Source organism: Rhinichthys klamathensis, unplaced genomic scaffold (assembly GCF_029890125.1).
Source record: "Rhinichthys klamathensis goyatoka isolate OS25496 unplaced genomic scaffold, OSU_Roscu_1.1 h1tg000557l_1, whole genome shotgun sequence".
Classification (NCBI taxonomy): domain Eukaryota; kingdom Metazoa; phylum Chordata; class Actinopteri; order Cypriniformes; family Leuciscidae; genus Rhinichthys; species Rhinichthys klamathensis.
The window spans coordinates 1,073,107-1,096,335 of NW_026607025.1; the positions used below are offsets into that span (position 1 = coordinate 1,073,107).

Sequence of the window (23,229 nt, forward strand, 5' to 3'; positions counted from 1 at the left end):
CCGTTTTTCAGGGGTGTTTTTCATAAACGTGAATTAAATGAGAACGCGAAAACAGTCCAGTTTGAGATTCACTCTATGTCATGTCCATGCACTGAACTCTTGTTATTTGACTATACCAAGGTAAATTCAATTTTGAATTATAGGTCACCTTTAAAGGGGTCATCAGATGGCCATTTTCCACAAGTTGGTATGATTCTTTAGGGTCTTCATGTAAAGTTTGTAACATACTTTGGTTAAAATTCCTCAATGGTTGTGTAAATCAACACGCTTTTTACCTCCTCAAAAACAGCTCTGTCCACAGAGACCCATTTCAGTGCATGTCTCTAAATGATAATGAGCAACTGCTCACCCCCTCTCTTCCATGGATCGTGTCGACACAAGACACGTAAAGTTATACAAATGGCTGAGGGCGGAGATATGCTAATAAGGGGCGGATATATGCTAACAAGGGGGCGGAGATACGCTAATAAGGGACCGTCCGTTAGTGGTCGTGAGCGGAGCATGAGCAATATGACATCATATTGCTCAGAAAATCCAAATTAAAAAAAGAACACCATATAGTTTTTTAACACCATATAAAAGTGAATTTTGCATCCGATAATCCCTTTAAAGCTGTTTCAAAAAGGATTGAAACAACATAAATCTATCTATCTATCTGTCTGTTCTATCTGTCTGTCTGTCCGTTCTATATATCTACCCATCCATCCATCTGTCTATTGTTCGATCTATCCATCCATATTGTTCTGTCTGTCTATCTATCTATATCATTGTCTATCTGTTTATCGATCTGTCTGTCTGTCTCTGTCCATCTGTCTAACATTCGATCTATCCATCCATCCATATTGTTATGTCTGTTTGTCCATCTATCTATATTGTTCTCTATCCATCTATCTATCTATCTATCTATCTATCTATCTATCTATCTATCTATCTATCTATCTATCTATCTATCTATCTATCTATCTATCTATCTATCTATCTATCGTTTTAATCAATCCATCATTATATAGTTCTATCTTTCTATTGTTCTATTGCATTTATTTATTTGATCTCATAATGAGAAAAACACAAGATAGATTCTTCTAATTTAATATAAATATTTTCCAAGTTATATTATTATCAGTATAACAATTCCAGAAAGTAGAGTCCAAACATCTGAAACGTTCTACATTTTTGTGTAATTCAACTTTTTTTTTTTAAACTCAACTTTTTATTCTGATGTAAATTGTAAGGAAAATATAAAATTTGAAAACTGCACAATTAGTATAGACTCAAGAGTGGTCTCAAACTTTTCTTTAATCAAAATGTGTGTATTTCTGCTGATGGTGGCAAATTTTTACAAGCTACAAACTCAAAGGAAATCCCTCAGTCTAACAGTTTGTTGACTGATAGATTCTCATCTTTTTGATCAGCGTATCGTAACACAGAACCTTTGGTGCAGAGATAACATAGTCAAACACCACCATGTACTCTGTCTTCTGTGGTTAAAGGAGGGGTCCACAGAACAGCCTTTGATTGGCCCATTACAATATGTGTACACCACCCAGTGAAGTGATTTACATTGCTGATCACACTCCTCAGGTATCAGCCTGTGGTGTTGTTCAGTCATTGGAGATGCCTCGCTTCACGGTCCACGTTCGGGACGAGTGGCTAACGGTTCCATGCAAAGATGCCACTTGCAGCATCAAATGGTTGGGTTTCGAAACTCTCAAGCGCTACATCAAGAACAAACCCGACAATGGAGGAATCCAGCACATCAAAGATGTGCGTTTTGTGGTCAGAAGATGTCAGGGATTGGGGTTGCTGGACAATGACGATACCATAGAAGATGTGCTTGAGGACAATGACTTTGTTGAACTTGGTAATGTTACAAATATGGCTTATTTGTGTTTGTCGAGAGGTTGAACTTCAAGCATTACGTTCTTGACTGACCTTTTTTGAGGCTGTTTACCACAAATACTGAATCCTGTTTTGCAAGATGAGTCAATAACATGTTCTTTTACTGTTATCTTCAGCTATTGAAGGAGACACCATGCCACAAGATTTCATTCCAAGTCAGCCTGACGGGACGTCACACCTGTATCTTTATATTGTCAGTCAATTACAAATTTTAATCAAAGAAATTATATGATACGCTGATTACTTAATCAAATGAATCGCAATTAATCATATACACCAATGTTTGCTGAGAAAACAACCTTCAAAAGACATTAAATGCATATCTAAAGTTTTACTTAAATCTTAAATTGCAGTAAAGGGAAGAAAATCCCTCATTACAGAGTTTTATTTCATATATTTTAGGAACTTTTAAATGCACTCTTAATTTTGAAGAACAGCACTAAAAGAATGCATTAAATTGACAGTGCTTGTTGTTGTTTTATAAAACCTTTTGCTTAAAAACTTCTGTAATGTTTCACCTGGTCCACATTGGAATCATTCATTTATTCTTGTACAAAATACAGACTTACATGTAAATGATTGTCTTTCGGGAAAATCTCTCAAAAGCTACTCCGTAAACTTGAACAACTCTGAAATTGTCCTTAATATGGATGTTAAAAACAGAATAAGACCATATAGAGAACCAGAGCAAGTAAGTATGAAATATCAGTAAGTACAACAAATCCAGCACTTTTACCATCATCAGTCAGTACTATTAATGACAGCTGTCCGTTTTCAGTACATTTCTCTAGATGGGAACAGCCTGACCTCAACTGATCTGGTGAATTTAGGCAAAGGCCGATATAAGATTAAGGTGAGTGGGATATGCTGGATGTCTACAATTGTTTTGTAATTTAAGAATGAACATTTACAAACAATATTTCTCAATGGGAAATGCATTGCAACTTTTATCTGACCCTCAGCTGTCCCCAGAGGCCGAGCAAAAAGTTGTGCAATCGAGAGAGCTTCTGGACACCATTGTGAAAGAAAACAAAGGTGAGAATGATATCCAATCTACAGGAAATATGTGCGGTTTTTCAAAGTGATCAGACTGATTTTTATTTTGGTGTTTTTGCATTTTGGGTTCCCCAAAGAACCATTCTGTGAATATATATTAAAAGAACCAAGTTTTGCTTAGTGTGAAGAGCAGTTTAATAATCTAAAGTTTATTCAGTGGAAACATTCCATGGATATTAAATGTTCTCCATGGAATCATCAACTTGTATTTTTAAGAACAACATTTTTAGACACACATTGAACCCTGAGCGATATCTAGAGACCACATTCAGAATATCATATTCTTACAAGTTGGTTATTTTGATTTGGACTAGTACAATGTAAAAAAATATATATATATTTAGAAAAATATTGTTAAAATGCTACAGTAAAAACATGTTAACTGTTTAAAAATAAGTTAGTTTGACATATATGGTGAAAACCTGTAAATGGCTTAATATCGCATTATATGTAATTTTACTGTAAAATACTATCAAATGTATTGTTTTTGCAAGTAAAATCTATGAATTTAAAAAAAAAACAGTAAAAAGCCATTCCCAGAATTTTCTGCGTTACAGAGTATACAAGTATTGACTATGTTTTATGTTCTATTGTGCCAACTGTATGGTGGTTATTGGTACATTTAAAGGTAAAAAGGGAGATTTTGGTAGTTAAAGTAGGTATATTAACATTATATCACTCAATGAAATATACGGTTTTAAGTTGTAAAATATACAGACATCCTGTAAAACTGGTATCTATGGTATTTTCTACTGGTATTTTCAAGAGCACGAATATCCTCATTAATATAAAATAGTGCTTTTTTATATATATGGCTCGACTGATGATTCTTATTTTCTTTTTTCCTTTTCTAGTTGTGTATGGCATCACTACAGGGTTTGGTAAATTTGCTCGGACTGTCATCCCAGTCAGCAAGCTCAAGTATTATTCTTTTTTTTCCTTCTTTTTTTTTTAATATAATGTTTGCTAACACTTTATTTTACAGTGTTCTTGTTACATGTAGTTACTGTTATATAAGTTATATAAATTATGCATATGCAACTAACCCTAAACCGACCCCTATTCCTAACCCTAACCATATAGTAGGTACATGTAGTTAATTATTATTACAACAAAATAAAGTGTAACCAAATGTTTTCTTACTCTTGAAACCTTTCGCATTTAACTAAGTTTATTTAAAAAATGACTTGATTTGTTAATACAATAGCTAAAATGAAATATTGAGCAATGAGCAATATATTTTACAGCATTTATAATTAATAAAACAATAGTTCATGTTAGTTCAAAGTGCATTAACTGATGTTAACAGATATAAATTTAGATTTTTATAATGTATTAGTATATTTTAAAACTATTATTGTTTATTGTTAGTTGGTTAGTTAACTAATGGTATATTAACAAATGAAAGCTTATTGTGAAGTGTTACCAGCATCTCACATATTCTCTCTTTCAGGGAGCTTCAGGAAAACCTTCTGCGCTCACACTCATCAGGTGACATATTTTAGTTGAAATAAATATAAGTATGAACGTATGTCTGCATATGGTTTTGTTTGACATTTTGAAGTCATAGAAATACATCGAAATATATACTCATAGAAATATTCGTCATGAATTGAAACTTTAATTCTGTCTACTATATGGTTATATTATTTTTGATTATAGGTCTGGGAAGTCCTTTAAGTCCTGAAAGAACTCGAATGCTGCTGGCTCTGAGGATCAATGTTTTGGCCAAAGGGTACAGCGGGGTTTCACCGGAGACGTTGCACCGCATGATACAGGCCTTCAATGGTACATAATGGATTCCTCCTTATTTTAACTGAAGAGAGTATTGTTGGGTATTTTTGTTTCTTTGGCACAGCATATGAAACATGGTGTGCCATTTCAAAGAATACTTTTATGGTAGTTGCTGCGTCTTTGAAAAGGTTTCTTTGAACTTCTCCCTCAGGAGTTTTTACTCAAGCTGATATTTTTACCATTTTCTTTCTTCTCTCGTCTCAGCCTCCTGTTTATCCTACGTCCCGGAGAAGGGTACGGTAGGTGCGAGCGGAGATCTCGCCCCTCTTTCTCACCTCGCCCTCGGCCTGATGGGAGAAGGCAAGATGTGGTCACCCAAGAGCGGCTGGGCGGATGCCAAATACGTGAGCACATTTTCTTTAGAGAGGCTGTGGTTGCAAATCTTTGTCCTAATGATAATGAAATATAAACATATTTACTTTTCATTTAGCCTTTAAAGTCACATTTGACCTTTGTATTGCCTGCAGGTATTGGAAGCACATGGTCTGAAGCCCATATCTCTGAAGCCAAAGGAGGTACGGTTAATCCCCCCATTGTGCAGTCAACATGTTTATCTTCTATGTTGACTTAGGGCTGTTTTGTGGGGAAGAAATGTGTGCCCTTTACCTGCCTGGTCTATGACTTATAACAGTGGAAACCCAACAAAACAAGTCTGGAAACAAGTTTTTTTTGTTGTTTTTTTGCATAGCAAAGGGACAAATTAAAAAAGAAATATTTTAAAAGTGATGCAGCATGAAGGCTTGGCTCTGAGCAGTAAACTTCACAAGCATGTTTTTTAACTGAAGAGCGTATTGTTGCGTATTTTTCTTTGGCACAGCATATGAAACATGGAGTGCCATTTCAAAGAATACTTTTATGAACACTTTAATCATTTTTTTATAGTTGCCGAGTCTTTGAAAAAGTTTCTTTGAACTTCTCCCTCGGAAGTTTTTACTAAACCTGATATTTTACCATTTTCTTTCTCCTCTCCTCTTAGCCTCCTGTTTATGCTACGTCAAGCATGTTTTGATTGATAGCCATGTGGTTACTAACGTGTTCTGGTGCTATGTTTTTCCTATAGAGTGCAACAGTATGGAGTGAAACCCATAGATATATACATAGACTCCTCATTAGTGTCTGTTCTATGGGGTGTTATACGTAAGCCATCCGCCATATTGGAACAGTCAGATCAAGTCCATTTCCACTTAAGAGAAGTTGACTGCAGATGTACTGTATATGTGCAATAGACATTAGCAGATGATTTTCACAGCATTTAGTTTATCATTAATGTGATAATTAACATTTTCGATGAAAATTCATTGATTTGTTAGTGTGAGTGATTAACAGTGTCATGTCACCTGTTCCAAGATGGCGGATGCGCCAATGTGTCTGGATAGGTTGAATGTGAGATCTACGTATACATATCTATGGAAAAAACTTGATTGATTTTTAATGCTAACTTCTAAACCTTTAAAGACAGCCCAACTGTGAGCAACAGAGGTGTTAGTCGATGATTTTAGCTTCTATTGAAGCCGTTAGTATTATTTCTGTATTATTTCAACTTGGTTTTAAAATATTCATGTTTAACTGGGGAATTTGTGAAAAACTATATTGCACATGATGCTGTACAAAAATTCCACCAATCAGTCGCAACAGTCAAATGCGCCAAAAGAGCTCTTTAGCTCCACCTACTCCCATAAAGCACTCCAGATGATGTGATAAAGTCAGTCTACATATGGCCTCAAAAAATTCGAATATTTGTAAATGTATGCATATTTTGCAATACACTTCAAATATATTATTCACTGTTCGCAGGATTGTAGTTCTTTCCCTCATTAAATCCTACATTAAGTCTTGTACCTTTGTATTTTTGTCCAATTTTCAAATACTTTTTTGCTTTAAATCAAAGTTTGTAATGTTGTGATTCACCCTGTAGCTGGTTGGCATGATTCATGGCTTATTATGCTTTAACGAAGACTTTTTAAATCCCCATGGGAGAAGAAAAAATACTTCCGGAACCAATGCCGCTGAAAAAGTGGGCGGGCACTGTTGGACTCTGTAGTGTCCTGGGAAGTTTCTACTTAACGTTTATGTGTCTGCTAGGGCAATTGCTATGTGGCTCCTAGAGTATTCTGTGTGGTTGCTCAGCAGTTCCTAGGATGTTCGGAAGTGTTTGCTAGGTGCTAGTTTTATTCTGTGATAAGAGTGTGTGTTATGTTTATCTCTGTTCACAGGGGCTGGCTCTGATCAATGGGACACAGATGATCACTTCTTTGGGAGCAGAGGCCGTGGAGAGAGCTGAGGCCATCGCCCGGCAGGCTGACATCATCGCTGCCCTGACCCTGGAAGTCCTCAAGGGGACCACCAAAGCCTTTGATAGTGGTGAGGACAAAAATAAGGGTTGTGTAAGCACATATTTACACACTGATTCTCAGTTCTGCAGACAGAAGCTGTAAACACTGCAAGACTTCTCAGACAAAACATTACTAGGGAGACAAAACATATTTGTGTATCACTGCCTTGCATATAAAGTCACGGAGTAGTGCAATGCAATGACGATGTAATAAACAATTTTAATGACAAACCAATTTCCTTACAGATATTCATGAACTGCGACCTCATCCGGGACAGAAGGAAGTGGCCCTGCGCTTCCGTTCCCTGCTGGACTCTGATCACCACCCGTCTGAAATTGCAGGTGAATGCCGCCGTTTTAATATGCTCCATTAAAGCTCATATTTAGCCATTTGCTGGTAACCTGTCTTGCTTTTTTCTAATTGCAGAGAGCCATCGGTTTTGCGACAGAGTTCAAGATGCCTACACTATGCGCTGTTGTCCACAGGTAACATACAGAGCCCATTCTGGGTCACCCTAAATACATTTCAAGTGGTATATTTTAACTGAAACTATTAAAAACATTTTGAAATAAAGCTAAAATGACATAAATATTAGATGAAAAACCTTAATCCTGACTCACTTGAGATCACTGTGGAAAAGAGAACAAGGGCAAAATTAAAAATAATTTTGCGTTACAAAGGTCATCCACTACATTGTCATTTTAGTGGACTTAAAAGCTCATTTAGTGGAAGATTAATAATGCCTCGGTGTTCTACAGAGCGATTTAGAAGGTCTTTTACTCCGAATGCAGTTAGGTTGTTTAATGAAATTGTGTAATTTCTTGTATTGATTGTTGTTGTTTTCTGTCTTTGTTTGTTTGTGGTGTCTGTAATGTGCAAGGGTGGCGAATGAGTTTCCCCTTACAGGGATTAATAAAGTTTTCTTTCTTACTTACTTACTTACTTAACTAAAGGGCAATTAGAAATGGCAACTAATTCAAATAAGTTTAAGTTGAAGGCTGAACCACTAAAATGATTAACCGGAAATAAATAAAAATTAAAACTGAAAAACAAATACTCCTAAATAATAATAAAAATAACAAAATCACATTAAAAAAATACTACAAATTCAAATAAAAGCTGGACATATAAAAAACTTTCACTTGACTCGATTTAAAAAAGTTTGCGTTTCCAGGCCGCCAAAGCGATATTGTCGTGTAAATGAACGGCCAAAACGCATAAAAAGTTTTCCCATTTTAGTTAACACTGTCGTGTAAACATCCCATAAAATAACACTGGTTGACACACTTGAACTATATTATTCAGTTTTCCTTACATTTTGCAGGTCCATGGAATCGTCAATGACACAATTGAGTTTGTCAAGAAAATCATCAATACAGAAATCAACAGTGCCACAGATAATCCTGTATCCTTTTTTAATATCTATATATAAGTTCGAAACCTGAACGCTGGCACTCGTCTTTTAGTGTTGCTCATGTCTCTTCGAACTGAATATGTTTTCCGGACACTTCTCCCAAGAGAACCGCTTTGGTGTTAAGGTTTGTCTGGTTAGCTGGTCAGTGCCGTAACTACACCAGCCTCTTCCACAGATATGTACATTTGCCCTTGACTGTGAGTTAGATGGTGTTTGCAGAGAGAGGTGAGACAATATCCGGTGGAAACTTCCATGGAGAATATCCAGCAAAGGTATTTTATCTCACAACAGTAGCATTTATTTAACAAAGAGTCCCGACAACATTTCTGCACATTCTCTTCTTCCATTCTTAGGCTCTTGACTATTTGGCGATCGGAGTGCATGAGTTGGCCTCCATCAGCGAGAGGCGCATTGAACGTCTCTGCAATCCCTCTCTCAGCGAGCTGCCTGCGTTCCTGGTCAACGAGGGAGGCCTAAACTCTGGGTTTATGATCGCGCACTGCACTGCCGCGTCTCTCGGTTAGCATCACAAAGTTCAGAAGACTATAACTCTCCTTAACCAAATAGTGGAAAGTTTAATTTTGACTACTGTACTGAAGTCATGTTGACCATTAACTAAAACAGATACATTTCCTTCTGCAGTTTCAGAGAACAAAGTGCTTTGCCACCCCTCCTCTATTGACTCCCTATCCACCAGCGCGGCCACGGAGGACCATGTGTCCATGGGTGGCTGGGCCGCACGCAAAGCCCTCAGAGTGGTCGAGCACGTCGAGCAAGGTCCAAAACCTGATATTAACCCTCCCATATACCCACTGACATCATCCACTAATCAATTTAGATAAAATTGTTACTATTATAGCGCCCCCTACTGAAGCACCAAAGCACAAATTGTAATAATACTTACAATTTTTCAACACAATCTCATTGCAATTCATAACTATTTTATGTTTTAGTGAATTGGTGGCTAAAAGGTGCGGTCACATAAGCAATATTTCAGTGAAATTGCAGACAAAAAAAAAGGTCTATTGTCAAGAGCGTAGTGATGTATTTACTCTTTCCCCACCAGCCAGCACCAGCATTTTTGATCATTTACACCAAAAGTTTCATGGCCCCTAAAATATTTTGTTGCATGAATATCTGAACATGCAATATATCAAAAGAAAGAACAGACCCTCTGCTTTTGAACCCCCCAAAAATATTTTTTTATTACATACATTTACTTAATTTATATTATGTGGGTAAGTTTTATAAAAAAAAGCAACATTTTGAGCAAAACGCTGAGAAAATCATATTTTTGTCAAAGACTATGTTTCGATCGGATTCAGAACGATGATCAAAACACAGATGGAGTCAATGACGTGAGTAGCGGGGAAAGAGTTACGTATAATTTATGTACAAAGCAGCTTTCTGTTGTTCACTGTGGTAAATTTGCATGACCAACTTGAACATGAACGAAACTTTGAACGCGAAACCTCCAAATTCCACAGATTCCTATTGAAATGACTGAATTTTTGTAATTTGTTTGTCCACTGATCTGCAAATACAGAACAGAATATGTCATTTTGGGAGAAAGGAAACCTGGATATGTCCGTTTTATGTTTCCTTACAGTGCTAGCCATTGAGTTGTTAGCTGCCTGTCAGGGTATTGAGTTTCTACGCCCCCTACGTACAACGACCCCATTGGAGAAAGTGTACGACCTTGTGCGTTCTACAGTAAAGTAGGTTGAACAATGATACACCAACCCCAAAACCTCCAATATATTGAACATTCAGGTTAATAATTGGCAAATCTTCTTTCATCTGTCTCTTCCTACTTACCTTTGTCTTGTCTTTATCTCTCTTGTCCTCAGGCCCTGGTTTAAAGACAGGTTCATGGCTCCAGACATAGAAGCTGTACATCGGCTTCTCGTGGACCAGAAGGTAAGACTCACTGCTTCTTATTCTTGGCATCACTATTACTATTGAAACAAACCTCAAAACTCAGAGTTATTAACCTTTGGTGCGTAACTGTTTATGCTACAGACATGAATGGTAGCTCACAAGTTGAGTCTTGTTGGGAAGAGTTATGCTATCTTTTTCTAAACAATCAGACTTACAATTACTTGTCTGGTGGATCATAAAACAGGTGAAAAAATCCAGACCAAAACATCATATAGACATGAAACACAAAACATCCCAGAAAACCCTAGCAACCACATAGCAATATGCTATAAACCTTTAGCTACTCTATAGCGACACCCACAAATGTCTAGCATTGTAATGACGAATTTTGCACTGATAACATTCTCACGCCATGTTGTTTCTTGCCTGTTGCATTCAGGTGTGGGATATTGCTGGGCCATACATTGAGAAATATTGTATGGAATACATCCCAGAATCCCGCCCCTCTTCCCCCACAGCCTTTGCTCTGGACCCGCCCCCATCACCACGGAAACGGGTCAGGCTGGAGTGACAGGGATGGCATCCTGCTGATACTGTTCTATATAGTCTCACATTTAATACATTACCAAGCATTTAAAATGTGTTCATATTTCAGCATAGTTGTTCATATTTCGTTACTGTTGTTTAATGCGTTTTTCTTTGAACGGAGTTCATTATAAGATGTGAAATGTTCCGGTTCTACTGTATCTTGCCATCTGTTGGTCCTTATGCAGTTCTTCAGTTTCTGAGTGTGTTGGTGAATAAATATCTTGTGATATGAGTATTTGTTTTCTTTTGTTTTTTTTCAACTTTCCCAGAAGGCAGCACACAGTGACAGCAGGATAGAGTCTCTTTGCCATGTTTTCATTCGGATATTGAAATGTCTATTGAATGATTTCATCAGTCCAGTCTTAAAGGAAGTGTCTTTGACCTCGTCATGACACAGAGGTATTTTGACAGATGGAGGGATGTTGGTCTTTGTTCTGTGGCTCATCGCCATGTGAAATATATCTTAGACTTTTCTTAGACACTGCTTTTAGTGGCTTATAGCGAATTCCTTTTGTAATTTTTTTTTTCAACATGTTCATTTTATTAGTGATCGTGTTCTCTATAGGAAACCGATGACATGAGTGTTGCTAGCAAGTTCATTCACTACAAAAATTGTTTCTTGCTTCGTATTTTTGCTTTGCTTTTCATTACAAATATCCAAAAATTCTTAAATACATTTACTTGAGAAGCAAAATGACTTCATTTTTTTTTTTTATCATCAAAATCAAGTGAGTTTGTGCTTGAAATAAGAAAAAATAATCTGTCCATGTGGCAAGAAAAATAATACAAATTAAAAAAAATGTATTAAAACAGGACTAATTACCTTTAATTAATTTTTTTTATTTGTATTATTTTTCTTACCGCATGGACAGATATATTTTCTTGTTTTAAGCATTAACTCGCTTGATTTTGATGATTTTTTTTTAAATGACTGTCATTTTGCTTCTTGATTTAAGAAGTAAGAATATTTAGATATTTGTACTGGAAAACAAGACAAAAATACTGAGGAAAGAAATCATTTTTTTGCAGTGTTGGTTCATTTTGAGGTAAAATAGGTTATAAATAATGCTTTTGTGAAAAATGTTAACACATATTTGTCCGTTTTGAGAAGTTTTCAATAAATAAAATTCTAAATTTAATTCTGTTCCTCATAGAGCTATCATACAGTATGACTTATAATATATAAAAGTAGTGCTGTCAAAACGATTAATCGTGATTAATCGCATCTAACATAGATGTTAGTAAATATATATAATTTTATGTTAGATGCGATGAATCACAATTAATCGATTTGACAGCACTAATAAAAAGTCATATGGACCACTTATAGTGCTTTTCCATCCAAATGAGTAGTTGTGTATTAGATGATAGACAGATTGAAGCTTATTGTTCGTGTTTAGCGCTGGTTTTGTGATGAAGAGTGCAGTAGGGGTAGTACTGAGGGATGTCAGAGGCAGCTGCTGCTGTGTGTATGAGATATTCAATGTCCATTACAATACTATCCAGCCTCCCTCTCGCTCTCTCTCTTCCTCTGAAAGGTGATTAAACTAGATAAACTGCAACAGCAACATCGTAGGACTGCAATAACATCTCTCCCTATCTTTTCATTTTTGTCTGACAACATTTTCATGAAAAGCCAAAAGGGAATAGACTGAGAGGATTTATTACCTAAAGGTAACGGTTTCTCTTGGTTTGAATGCAAAATTATGTAAACTGTGTAGTTACACCCAGGAAACAGTTATTGTTAATGTCTTTGAACACATATATACTGTATGTATATACTGTAAAAAATATACTTTATGACTGGTGAGATGTGAGATATGGTAAGATATATTTATGGTAATACATTACCATATTGTGTGTGTGTGTGTATTAATTATGTATATGAGGGTTTATACAAATATTAATTATATATAATATATAACACATAATATCAAAATATTTTATACACCTAAAGGTGTTTTCTCTTGTTTTAAATGCAGTTACACCCAGGAAACAGTTATTGTTAATGTATTTGATGTATGTTAAAATCTATAAAAAAATACTTTAATTGCATGAAATTAATTATGCCTTTTAAAATTTAAAAAAACGTAATGAATAGTTATGTGAGATATGGTAATGTGTGTGTCTGTGTCTATATATATATATATTTATATATAATGTGTATGAGTTAATTTTTTATGGATTCTACTTTAATGGTTTATGTATTTAAAAATGTAGAATATTTAAATATTAAAAATAGTAAACAATTACATATGTGTGTATTAATTATGTGTATTAAAGTATATAAAATACTTTCTATTTTAATGCTTTATGTATTTTAAAATATATAACATGTTTAAATAATGACTAATTATGTGAGTAATGTAAGTTAAAAATGATACAATCCCACAAATCAAGATTCAGAATCTGTTGTTAAAAATGAATTTATATACTAATCTCCTTTGATCTAGATAAATATTGCTTTCCACTAATTAATAATTGATTTAAAATGTGGGCACATACTGTAAGAACAAATATTAGTTGATTGGTAACGGATTTATTTTTTATTATAAAAATACTTTTTTTGTTCAGCCACAACCCTGATGCTTTACATTACAACTGTCTGAATTTGTTTCCTGCAAACTATTAATGTAGTTCTAGACTAAATGTGACTCTGACAGGAGAATGAGACGCATTAATGAAACTGCTCCTACATGTGTGTGAAGCGGAGACATGAGTCTAGATGAAGACGCGCGCTGGCTGGAATGGGTCACCAAGCAGTTCGAGAGCATTGCAGGAGACGACAAAGAGATCGACCTGGATGAGTTTAAAACGGCTCTGAAAGTAAAGGAGGTCAGTTTACTGATCATCAAAACCTTTTATTATCCCCCCTGAGATGATAGATGAATATTTGTCCACTGTAGAGTACATTAGTTTAAAGTCATTAACTTATTCTGAAAAGATCTCAACATGCTACTTTTTTTCTCTTATTGTTGTAGTCATTTTTTGCGGAGAGGTTTTTCGCCCTGTTTGACTCTGATGGCAGCAGCTCCATCAGTCTGGATGAACTTCTCAAGGCTTTAGATCTTCTGATCCATGGCAATGAGACAGACAAACTACGCTTCCTATTCCAGGTCTACGATGTGGATGGTGAGATGTACAATACCATCCTCTTTTACTCTCATTCTGTAATTCAGTGGTTCACAACATGTTGCGGCCTCCTCATTTTACAATTTTTTTTAAATAAATGACATTATAGTGAAATAATAAAAATAATTTAAATAATTATTTAGAAATGTAAACAAAGTAGAAAGAAAATTGACAGTGGAGGTTGAGAATCACTACCATCATTTAATTGTCTGCCTTTATTAAGTGTGGAAAGACTTGCGTTGGTAAAATTATGTAAACATCCCTGATTGCTAAGTATGTGTTACATGCACAAAGTGATGTACTATTTTGTGTAGATTCACAAACGGAAAACAAACTTGGACTCGATTTCTCCTTTTTTCTTTAGTGCACTGCAAATGGGTTCATGGCTTCAATATTTAACTCACACATGTGTGCAACACTGACATGTCTCTTTCATCTGATTGGTTAAACCGCCCCGTCTTCTGTATGGCGTTAAAGTCGGAACTAAACGGAAGTTGTGATAGTCTTTTCTTCCCTATTGTGACGAAGCCTATATATCCGAGTGAAACGGCTTCATGAACAAGAACAAATGTAGGGCAGGACTTGTCCATTGGGAATTGATTTGATGTTTGTGATTTGCTATTGGTCGATCTCATGTGAGTGGCAGGTTGCCCCGCCCTAGCGCCAGTAAACACGTCATCAGAGAAAAGAAGGAGATGATGCTGCTAAAGAGAGGGAATGCTATTTTGATTATATAATAATAATAATAATATTGCAATATTCCATAAAAAAGTAAGAATTGTCCATTTTAATTTCATGGTAACTTTAATAGAGTGCTGCATTAATCCACAAACATGGAAACTGTTAGCTTTTTTTTCTGCTTCCACCGTCCTAAAGTCAATGGGTTTTTGAATGGGATTTTGGTTAAACGTCTAAAATAACGTATAGCCTACCGGTAGCCTACTGTGTATTTATTTTTCTTTTTATTTAGGCTGCTCTTTTTTTTATATTTTTTTATAATTGGCAATATTGGAAGAGGCCTATATACATTATAAAGTCTTTGTCTTTTTCGTTATTCTTTCCCAAATAGGAAATGAAATGGTCAAAACGTACACGTACCGTCCCTGTAATCCCTTGTTGTTCCTGGGACATTACACGGACCATGGCATGTCATGACTATATCAAAGCAATGACTGACTAAAATGTCGTGCCAGGAACAACAAAGCATGTTGATCCAGAAATAAATCATGATAAGATGCGGTAATTTAATCATTAATTGAATCTAATCATGTAGGCAGTGGTTCCATAGACCCAGATGAGTTACGTACGGTTCTGAAGTCCTGCCTGCGTGAAAGTGCGATCTCACTCCCTGAGGAAAAGCTGGATGACCTGACGCTGGCGCTGTTCGAATCTGCTGATAAAGATAACAGCGGCTCCATCACGTTTGAAGAGCTGAAGGCAGAGCTCGAGAACTTTCCGGAGGTTATGGAGAACCTCACCATCAGGTGGGACATAATTATGCTAATCACAAGTGCTGATATTCAACAGTGACTGTTTTTATACAACAGTTCAGTAAGCAAGAGAGAAAGTAGGCTAGAATTAAATTACTTATAATTTAGACACAATATTGACAGTCAATTTAAGTATTTTTCTTTACACCAAAGAAAATAGTACTGAAGAAGTTACGCACCGTAGCTAGTGTTATATTCCTAAATGATTTTCGAATCAGTTGATTCAATCAATGACTCACTCATAATGACATTTAGTTCCTCAATGAATCACTGTTTTTTTAACGAATCAATTGAGTGAATGAATCAATGACTCGCTCATAAAGACAACCCATGCTGAAAAGAAAAACAATTCGAATTTGTAATGGTTTCAAAGGTTAAACAGCTAATGGTTTGTAATAGTATTTGTAGCGGAAACCATTCGTATTTCTGTGATGGTTTCTATTGTTTTGTTTTTTTTCAGCAGGGGCTTTTTTGGTTTCAAAATAAATCAGTGTTTTTGAACAAATCGGTTGAATAAGTGATTCAAAGAATCACTCAGTAACCAGTCACTGGCATATCTATGAGTGCAACAGTCAGGTTCTGGATGTAAAAATTACAATAACAATAACTTGGAAACATTTATGAGAAGATACATTTATCATGAGGTACAAGGTTGTTAATTGATGGTATATGCTTTTGTTGAGCCAATCATATATGGGGACCAAAACTAACCGTTCATGAACATGAATAAAAGCTAGAAAAAATTATCAAAAAGCATGTTATTCACCATGACTTGTACATTATATTCTTAGTCTTCTGAAGCCGTTTACGATAGCTTGGTGTAATGATGAGTGAGCAGACCAACATTTAAGTGATTATTTGCTGAAATTTCCACTTTTTGTGTTTTCGCCCAGTGCCGCCAACTGGCTGAAACCTCCTGATCTGGAGCAGAAGAAACGTAAGACTCCTCGATACCTGACGCGGACATACTGGCACAACAACAGCCGCAAACTGTTCTTTCTGTGTCTGTACGCCCTCCTGAACCTGCTCCTCTTCATCATGGCGATGCAGAAGAATGCGCACGGAGGTCCCTGGTTCATGGTGGCTAGGGGCTGCGGACAGTGTCTCAACCTCAACTGCACGTTTGTTATGGTGAGTTGGGCTCGTGGATTCATCTAATACATCGTTTCCAGTAGTGACAGTAGGTTTTGTCTTGGCCAAAACTACAGGTGCTGATGTTAAGGCGTAGTCTGACGTGGCTACGTGCCACCTGGGTGGTGAGGATCTTACCTTTGGACCAGAACATTTTACTGCATCAGATCGTGGGTTACGCCATCCTGATCTTCACCGTTGTGCACACTGCCGCTCACGTCTTGAACTTTGGTAACCTGTGATAAATCTAGTTAAAAATAGTCTAATTCATTTTTATAGGAATATTTTGAAAGTCAGAGGATCCAAACAACAATAGACTCCCCTGGCATTCATTCTATGGATAAGAAAGTAAACTTAAACTAAACATGAAGTAAACATGAACTTGGTAACCTGAAATAAAATAGTTTATAAACATGATGAAATTTATCCTTCCCTCGCGTTTTGTAACAAATCCTTCCCTCACGGGTCAAAATGTGATTTTTTTTTTTTGTCCAGAAAGCTTATTTTATTTCATTTTGATAATATTTTTTCTATTTTTTTATAACATTTTTTGATGAGATTTTTTGTTATTTTTTTAGATAGATTTGATCACTAAATAATATATCAATAGTAATTTAGTCATTTAAGCACATTCCTCACATTCTTTAAACTTAAATTCAAAATAACTCACAATTTCATGCATAAACCTTTTAATTTAGCTCAAAATATCTTGCATTGGGTGTCTTTGCAGACCTCTTGTGGAAAAAAAAAATTATATAACATGATATTTCATGATCTTGCCACTAGATGGACTTATAGCACTATTTGGAGCAAATGTTCCGCTGGGCCCTAAAGTCAGTTTTTCTTTAGTATGCATTCAGATACACATGTAGACATTATAAAATAATTAATAAAATAAGTTTTAGCATTTTTAGTTTGAATTTTGAGCATTTTTAGGTTTTTTTATGTGTACTGAAGCATTCCTCGCATTCCATTCATTCCTATGGGGGTCAAATTGACCCGTGAGGGAAGGATTTGTTACTTTTTTAAATTTCAACCACAAAACTCCTCGAATATTTCAAAAATGTTTGTGTATCCGTGGTTCAAGTGTGACAAAAGTCCTGGGGTCTTGGACCTCTCAGATGAACACTCAATTTAAAATAAAAAATAATTCGAAAATGATTTCTGGGTCAAAATGACCCGAGGGAAGGATTAAAAGGATAGTTCACTCCACAGTCTGTCATCATTTACTTACCGTCACATTGTTAGAATGTTTCTGTAGAACACAAAAGATGATATTTTAAAAAGTCAATGGGGTCCAGAAAACATTAACGTTCGTTGTATGAACAAAAAAGAATTTTCATTTTTGGGTTCTACTATCTCTTTAAATTGAGTACATAAAGTATATGACATTGTAACATCACCAGGGCTAATGGTCACAACCTGTTGGACCGCCCTAAGAATGGCCCTGAACATAACAAAAGCAATATATATATATTTTTTTAAAATCCCAAATAACTGATGAATTTATACGTTCTCTCTGTTCATAGCCCGAATGTCTCAGAATGATGGCATGTATCAGCTGTGGGAGTATCTTTTCACCACCCGTCCTGGTATTGGCTGGGTCAATGGCACCGCCTCTATTACGGGTGTTGTTCTGCAGGTTCTCATCTGCTTGATGGCGGTGTGTTCCAGCACATTCGTCAGACGCAGTGGTCATTTTGAGGTGATATTGAATTTATGAGAAGCAACAATCTGCACATGGTTGCTTTTGTGAATAGAGCTGTGTTTGCAACTTATTTAAGCCTCACATACCGAAAAACAACATCTCATATGCCTAAATAAGTGTGGTCAAAGCATAATATGTTCAACAAAATGTATTGTTTTTGTGTAGGTGTTCTACTGGTCTCATCTTTCCTACATCTGGGTTTGGGCCCTGTTGGTCGTTCACTGTGCAAACTTTTGGAAATGGTTTGTGGTGCCAGGGGTGATGTTCCTAATTGAGAAAATTGTTGGAATGGCAGTGTCCCGTATGGGTGGGCTGTACATAGTTGAAGTCAACTTATTGCCCTCAAAGGTACAGTCTAAGCCAATGTACATATTTTGGTGTATTTTGTTTTCTGGAACATTTAGTTAGCCATCCATGGAACATTTAAGTTAGTCATCCATGAGCTAAGCCTCACCTCCTCTGTTTGTGTGTGTGTGTGTGTATGTTTGAAGGTAACACATTTGGTAATCAAGAGGCCTCCATTCTTTCACTTCAAACCTGGAGATTATGTGTTTATAAACATCCCTGCTATCGCCAAGTATGAATGGCATCCGTTTACTATCAGCAGCGCTCCTGAGCAGCAAGGTAAAACAAATAGAAAGTATACAATTATGTTAGTCTTGCACTATTGTAATGTATTGCCTTGATTTGTTTATATTTCAGTAGTTAAGTCGTGCATTTAAATGCACTGGAGAAAAATCATATTCATGTTTTGTCAATATTTTGAAAAAGATACATTTACCAAATTTAGGGAAAATATTTTATTTAGACAAAAAGCAAATATGTTTTACACAATAAGATTAGTTACCAACAAAACTGTCTTGACTTGAAATTCCCCTATTATGTTTTTTTCGAATATTACCTTTCATGTAGTGTGTAATATACACTGTTGGGGAAAGTTACTTTTAAAAGTAATGCGTTACAATATTGCATTACTCAGTTACTGTTTATGGAAAGTAATAAACTTTATTAGTATAAAGTAAAGTTTTTTCGCACCTGGTCTGGGCTTGCTTGTTTGTTTGTTTTTTAATAGCAAATGTAAAGGCCGTTTCACACCAAATGTGAAATGAATAAGCCTCGAGCTAAAGGAAATGTAATTTCACGCCTGTACTGTAGAGGGGACAGCTCAAACTAAACTTTTGGCCAATCTGGAAATATTATGAGAACATTAAAGTGTCTTCTAAAAACTTTTAGGAGACTCCAAAACAAAATTAGGAACATTTAAATTGCATAATAGAGGCACTTTAAGTTTATTTTTGCGTACCAAAACAAAACAAAAAATTTTAACAAAACAGAATTTACACAAAACAAAATATTTACAGAAAAAAGCAATGTTTAACACAATAAGATTTGTTTTCGAACAAATCTTAGAGTTGTTTTCAGACAAACAAATTCTTCAAACAATCTTTCAAACAAAACAAAAACCAAACCAACTATTTTAAATAAACAAAAAAAACTGTTTATGACTGTTTGAAGTGATTAAAGGTTCCCTGCTCAATCTCATTTCTTCAAACAGATGTGCTGTGGCTCCATATTCGTTCGATGGGCCAGTGGACAAACCGCCTGTATGAGTATTTTAGACAGCCGGAGAGTCAAACCATCAGCAGCAAGAGGCTCACCGCCAGCCTGAGGAACAGACGGCACCAGAACAGAGCACAGGTCTCGGATGAGTGTCAGAATCTAAACACATAGCAATACAAGTTCATTACTCTGCTGTTTTATAGATGCAATTCTTTAAAGGTGGGGTCATTTTGTAATCACATCATTGACATAAGAAAGAACTATCAATAACACTTTACAATCCCATTAATTAACGTTAGTTAACTAACATCAACTACAATAAGCGATAGATTTGTTACAGTTTTTATTTTATTTTTTAATGTTAGTTAATACAAATACAATGGTTCAATGTTGATGTACAACTTTTGATTTTAATAATGTATTGAAATGTAAGTAATGCAAGTTGAAATTAATACTAACTAAAAAAAATAATACATGCTTTTAAAGTATTTTACATTGTTAGTTCATGTTAACTAATGTAGTTAAATATCGTTTGAAAATTGAACCTTATTGTAAAGTTTTACCGAACTATCAACTCCAAACAAGTTTAACACAATAGACAATTACACTTCTTCTCCATGTAGGATGACATTTTCAAGTCTGCAAGCTACAACGGAACTGTGGCGTCTAATAAGGATGATGCTGTTGAACTGACCCTGTACCGGTCAAGCGTAACCCGCACAAGCTCCCAGAAGCCCGTCAGTGACCCAGAAGCACAGGTAGACCCGGGAGAAGCCCCTCTGGTCCCCAGAGAAGTGAGTTTCTGTCTGAACCAAGCACAATATATATTCTATTGTATGTGAGATACACAACAGGAAGACTTATTTTCTGTTGTCTTCCAGCTGACAGCAAAATTAAGTGAAAATCACAGATACTGCAACATTAAGGTAAGTAATTTGGGTGCACTTTATTTTAAGGCATCTGTGTTACAGTGTAATTATAAATTTAAGTACTGAGTAATAATAATTAACTATACGTACATTCTATATGGTTAGGATTAGGGTGTGGTTTAGAGTTTGTAGTACATGTAATGTGTAACAAGGTCACTGTAAAATAAAGTGTTACCATAATTTGTTACAGTTTTAATGAACTAGATCTTTAATCACGCACCACTTCTACAGAAAATGTGATTTAATTTATTTAAAGTGATTGTCTTCTAAGAAAACTGTACACATTTGGTTATCCCTTTTTTGTGTGTGTTTTAGTGCTATGTGGATGGACCTTTTGGCACCCCGACCCGACAGATCTTTACATCTGAGCATGCGGTGCTTATCGGCGCTGGAATCGGCATCACTCCCTTCGCATCCATTTTGCAGAGCATCATGTGCCGGTAAGACACATGCAACATCTCCATTCACAAAATTACAGTTTTAAAGTTTTCTTTGCATAAAAATACCACATGCAAACCCTTTAGAAACTTTAAAAATTTTATGTAAAAAAATATTTTTTGTCTTTTTTTTTTTAGTTATCGCATGAGAAAGCAGAACTGCCCTAGTTGCAACTACTCCTGGTGTGAAACCATCAAAGACAACGAAATGAAGCTGAGAAAGGTAAAGGGGGCAATCAGACAAATGAAAACTGGAATAGATTTAGGCGAAAAACAACATTAGTGGCAAAAAACATTTAAACCCTTTTTTCTTAAATTGGCCAGGTTATGTCGCCTTCTAGCAAAACCATGGTTTGCTACATTCTGATTCTAAAGAGCATTTGATTGTGCAAAGAAATGGTAAAAAGCCCCTACAAACAATATGAATCATTGACATTTTTTGTTTTAGACTCACATTTTCCTGAAAGAGAGTACAATGTTTAAATGCATATTTTTTAAAAGATACATTTAGAAAGTTTGGGGAGGAAAAGAGAAATTTACAGAAAAAAGCAAATATTTTTAACACAATAAGATTTGTTTTCAACTAATCTGAGACTTGTTTTCAGACAATCTGTCTTAAGTTTATTTGTCTTACCAAAACAACAAAACAGCTGATTTACACAAATCAAAACATTTGCACAAAAAAAGCTTTGTAAGATTTGTTTTCAACAAATCTGAGTCCTGTTTTCAGACAATCTTCAAACGGTCTTTCAAACAAAACAAAACAAAACATTTTAAAACATAATTAAAGCTGTTTGTGACTGTTTGAAGTGATTAAAGGTTAACTTTTTTAAAAACATTTAGCAATCCACTAGCATATAGATAGATTCAAAGCTAATATACATAAATAATTTTGATTTGATGAGGTTTTAAATATCTTATTTCCTGCAGGTGGACTTCATTTGGATCAACCGAGATCAGAAATCCTTTGAATGGTTTGTGAGTCTCTTGACCAAACTGGAGATGGACCAGGCAGATGAAGAGCCAGAGGGTAAGAGAGAGAGAGAGAGAGAGAGAGAGGAGAGAGAGAGAGAGAGAGAGAGAGAGAGAGAGAGAGAGAGAGAGAGAGAGAGAGAGAGAGAGAGAGAGAGAGAGAGAGAGAGAGAGAGAGAGAGAGAGAGAGAGAGAGAGAGAGAGAGAGAGAGAGAGAGAGAGAGAGAGAGAGAGAGAGATGAGCTTGGCACAGAAATGGCCAATCATGCTAGTTTTTTATGCTTTCAGGCCGTTTTTTGGAGATGCACATGTACATGACATCAGCCCTCAGTAAGAATGATATGAAGGCCATAGGTCTGCAGATGGCTCTGGATCTGCTGGCCAAGAAAGAAAAGAGAGATTCCATCACGGGGCTCCGCACACGTACCCAGCCAGGCAGGCCAGATTGGGCCAAGGTATGAAAAACCCAGTATTCTATTCTGTTCTGTTTGTTCTGTTCTATTCTTCTATCTTTTTTTCTCTATGTTTGTGCATTTTCAGGTTTTCCAGAAACTGTCTGAGGAAAAGAAAGGAAAGGTTCATGTGTTTTACTGCGGTGCTCATGCTCTGGCCAAAGTCATCAAGGCCCAGTGTGAGCATTTTGGCTTCAAGTTCTACAAAGAAAATTTTTGAGCAATTTACAATAATTTCAGTTGTTTGAAATTTTACTTTGGCTATTTTTCATAACAATAATAATCGTCTGATAATCTGCTTTTGCTCATGTGTCTGATGTTGTACATTTTGTAAAGCTCATGTTGTTGTGTAAGTAACCTTTTAACTCTTTTAATCAACTTATGTATGTTTTTATTCATTGAATGCCCATCATGGTTATTATGCATCATGTAAATTTTACGTTGTTTTGTTTT

General features: G+C 35.7%; 2 protein-coding genes across 2 annotated transcripts; both read left to right on the top strand.

The window, feature by feature from the left end:
* The first annotated feature begins 1,562 nt into the window (after positions 1 to 1,562).
* hal (histidine ammonia-lyase) lies at positions 1,563 to 10,961 on the top strand. Its single transcript, XM_056239269.1, has 20 exons — positions 1,563 to 1,861; positions 2,016 to 2,079; positions 2,563 to 2,590; positions 2,678 to 2,752; positions 2,862 to 2,934; positions 3,810 to 3,876; positions 4,409 to 4,446; positions 4,618 to 4,743; positions 4,954 to 5,093; positions 5,217 to 5,264; positions 6,963 to 7,110; positions 7,328 to 7,423; positions 7,509 to 7,567; positions 8,407 to 8,487; positions 8,703 to 8,768; positions 8,850 to 9,015; positions 9,139 to 9,273; positions 10,106 to 10,214; positions 10,347 to 10,416; positions 10,817 to 10,961. The coding sequence occupies exons 1-20, from the start codon at positions 1,615 to 1,617 to the stop codon at positions 10,946 to 10,948; spliced, it is 1,968 nt and encodes a 655-aa protein (XP_056095244.1). The 5' UTR covers positions 1,563 to 1,614; the 3' UTR covers positions 10,949 to 10,961.
* A 2,666-nt stretch (positions 10,962 to 13,627) lies between these two features.
* nox5 (NADPH oxidase, EF-hand calcium binding domain 5) lies at positions 13,628 to 23,048 on the top strand. The gene is made up of 16 exons (XM_056239283.1): positions 13,628 to 13,800; positions 13,947 to 14,097; positions 15,371 to 15,581; positions 16,481 to 16,718; positions 16,796 to 16,949; positions 18,248 to 18,423; positions 18,592 to 18,774; positions 18,918 to 19,050; positions 19,982 to 20,124; positions 20,610 to 20,780; positions 20,868 to 20,912; positions 21,231 to 21,355; positions 21,491 to 21,575; positions 22,283 to 22,382; positions 22,613 to 22,779; positions 22,865 to 23,048. Exons 1-16 carry the CDS (start codon positions 13,681 to 13,683, stop codon positions 22,994 to 22,996), a joined length of 2,334 nt encoding a protein of 777 aa, XP_056095258.1. The 5' UTR covers positions 13,628 to 13,680; the 3' UTR covers positions 22,997 to 23,048.
* Positions 23,049 to 23,229: the final 181 nt, after the last annotated feature.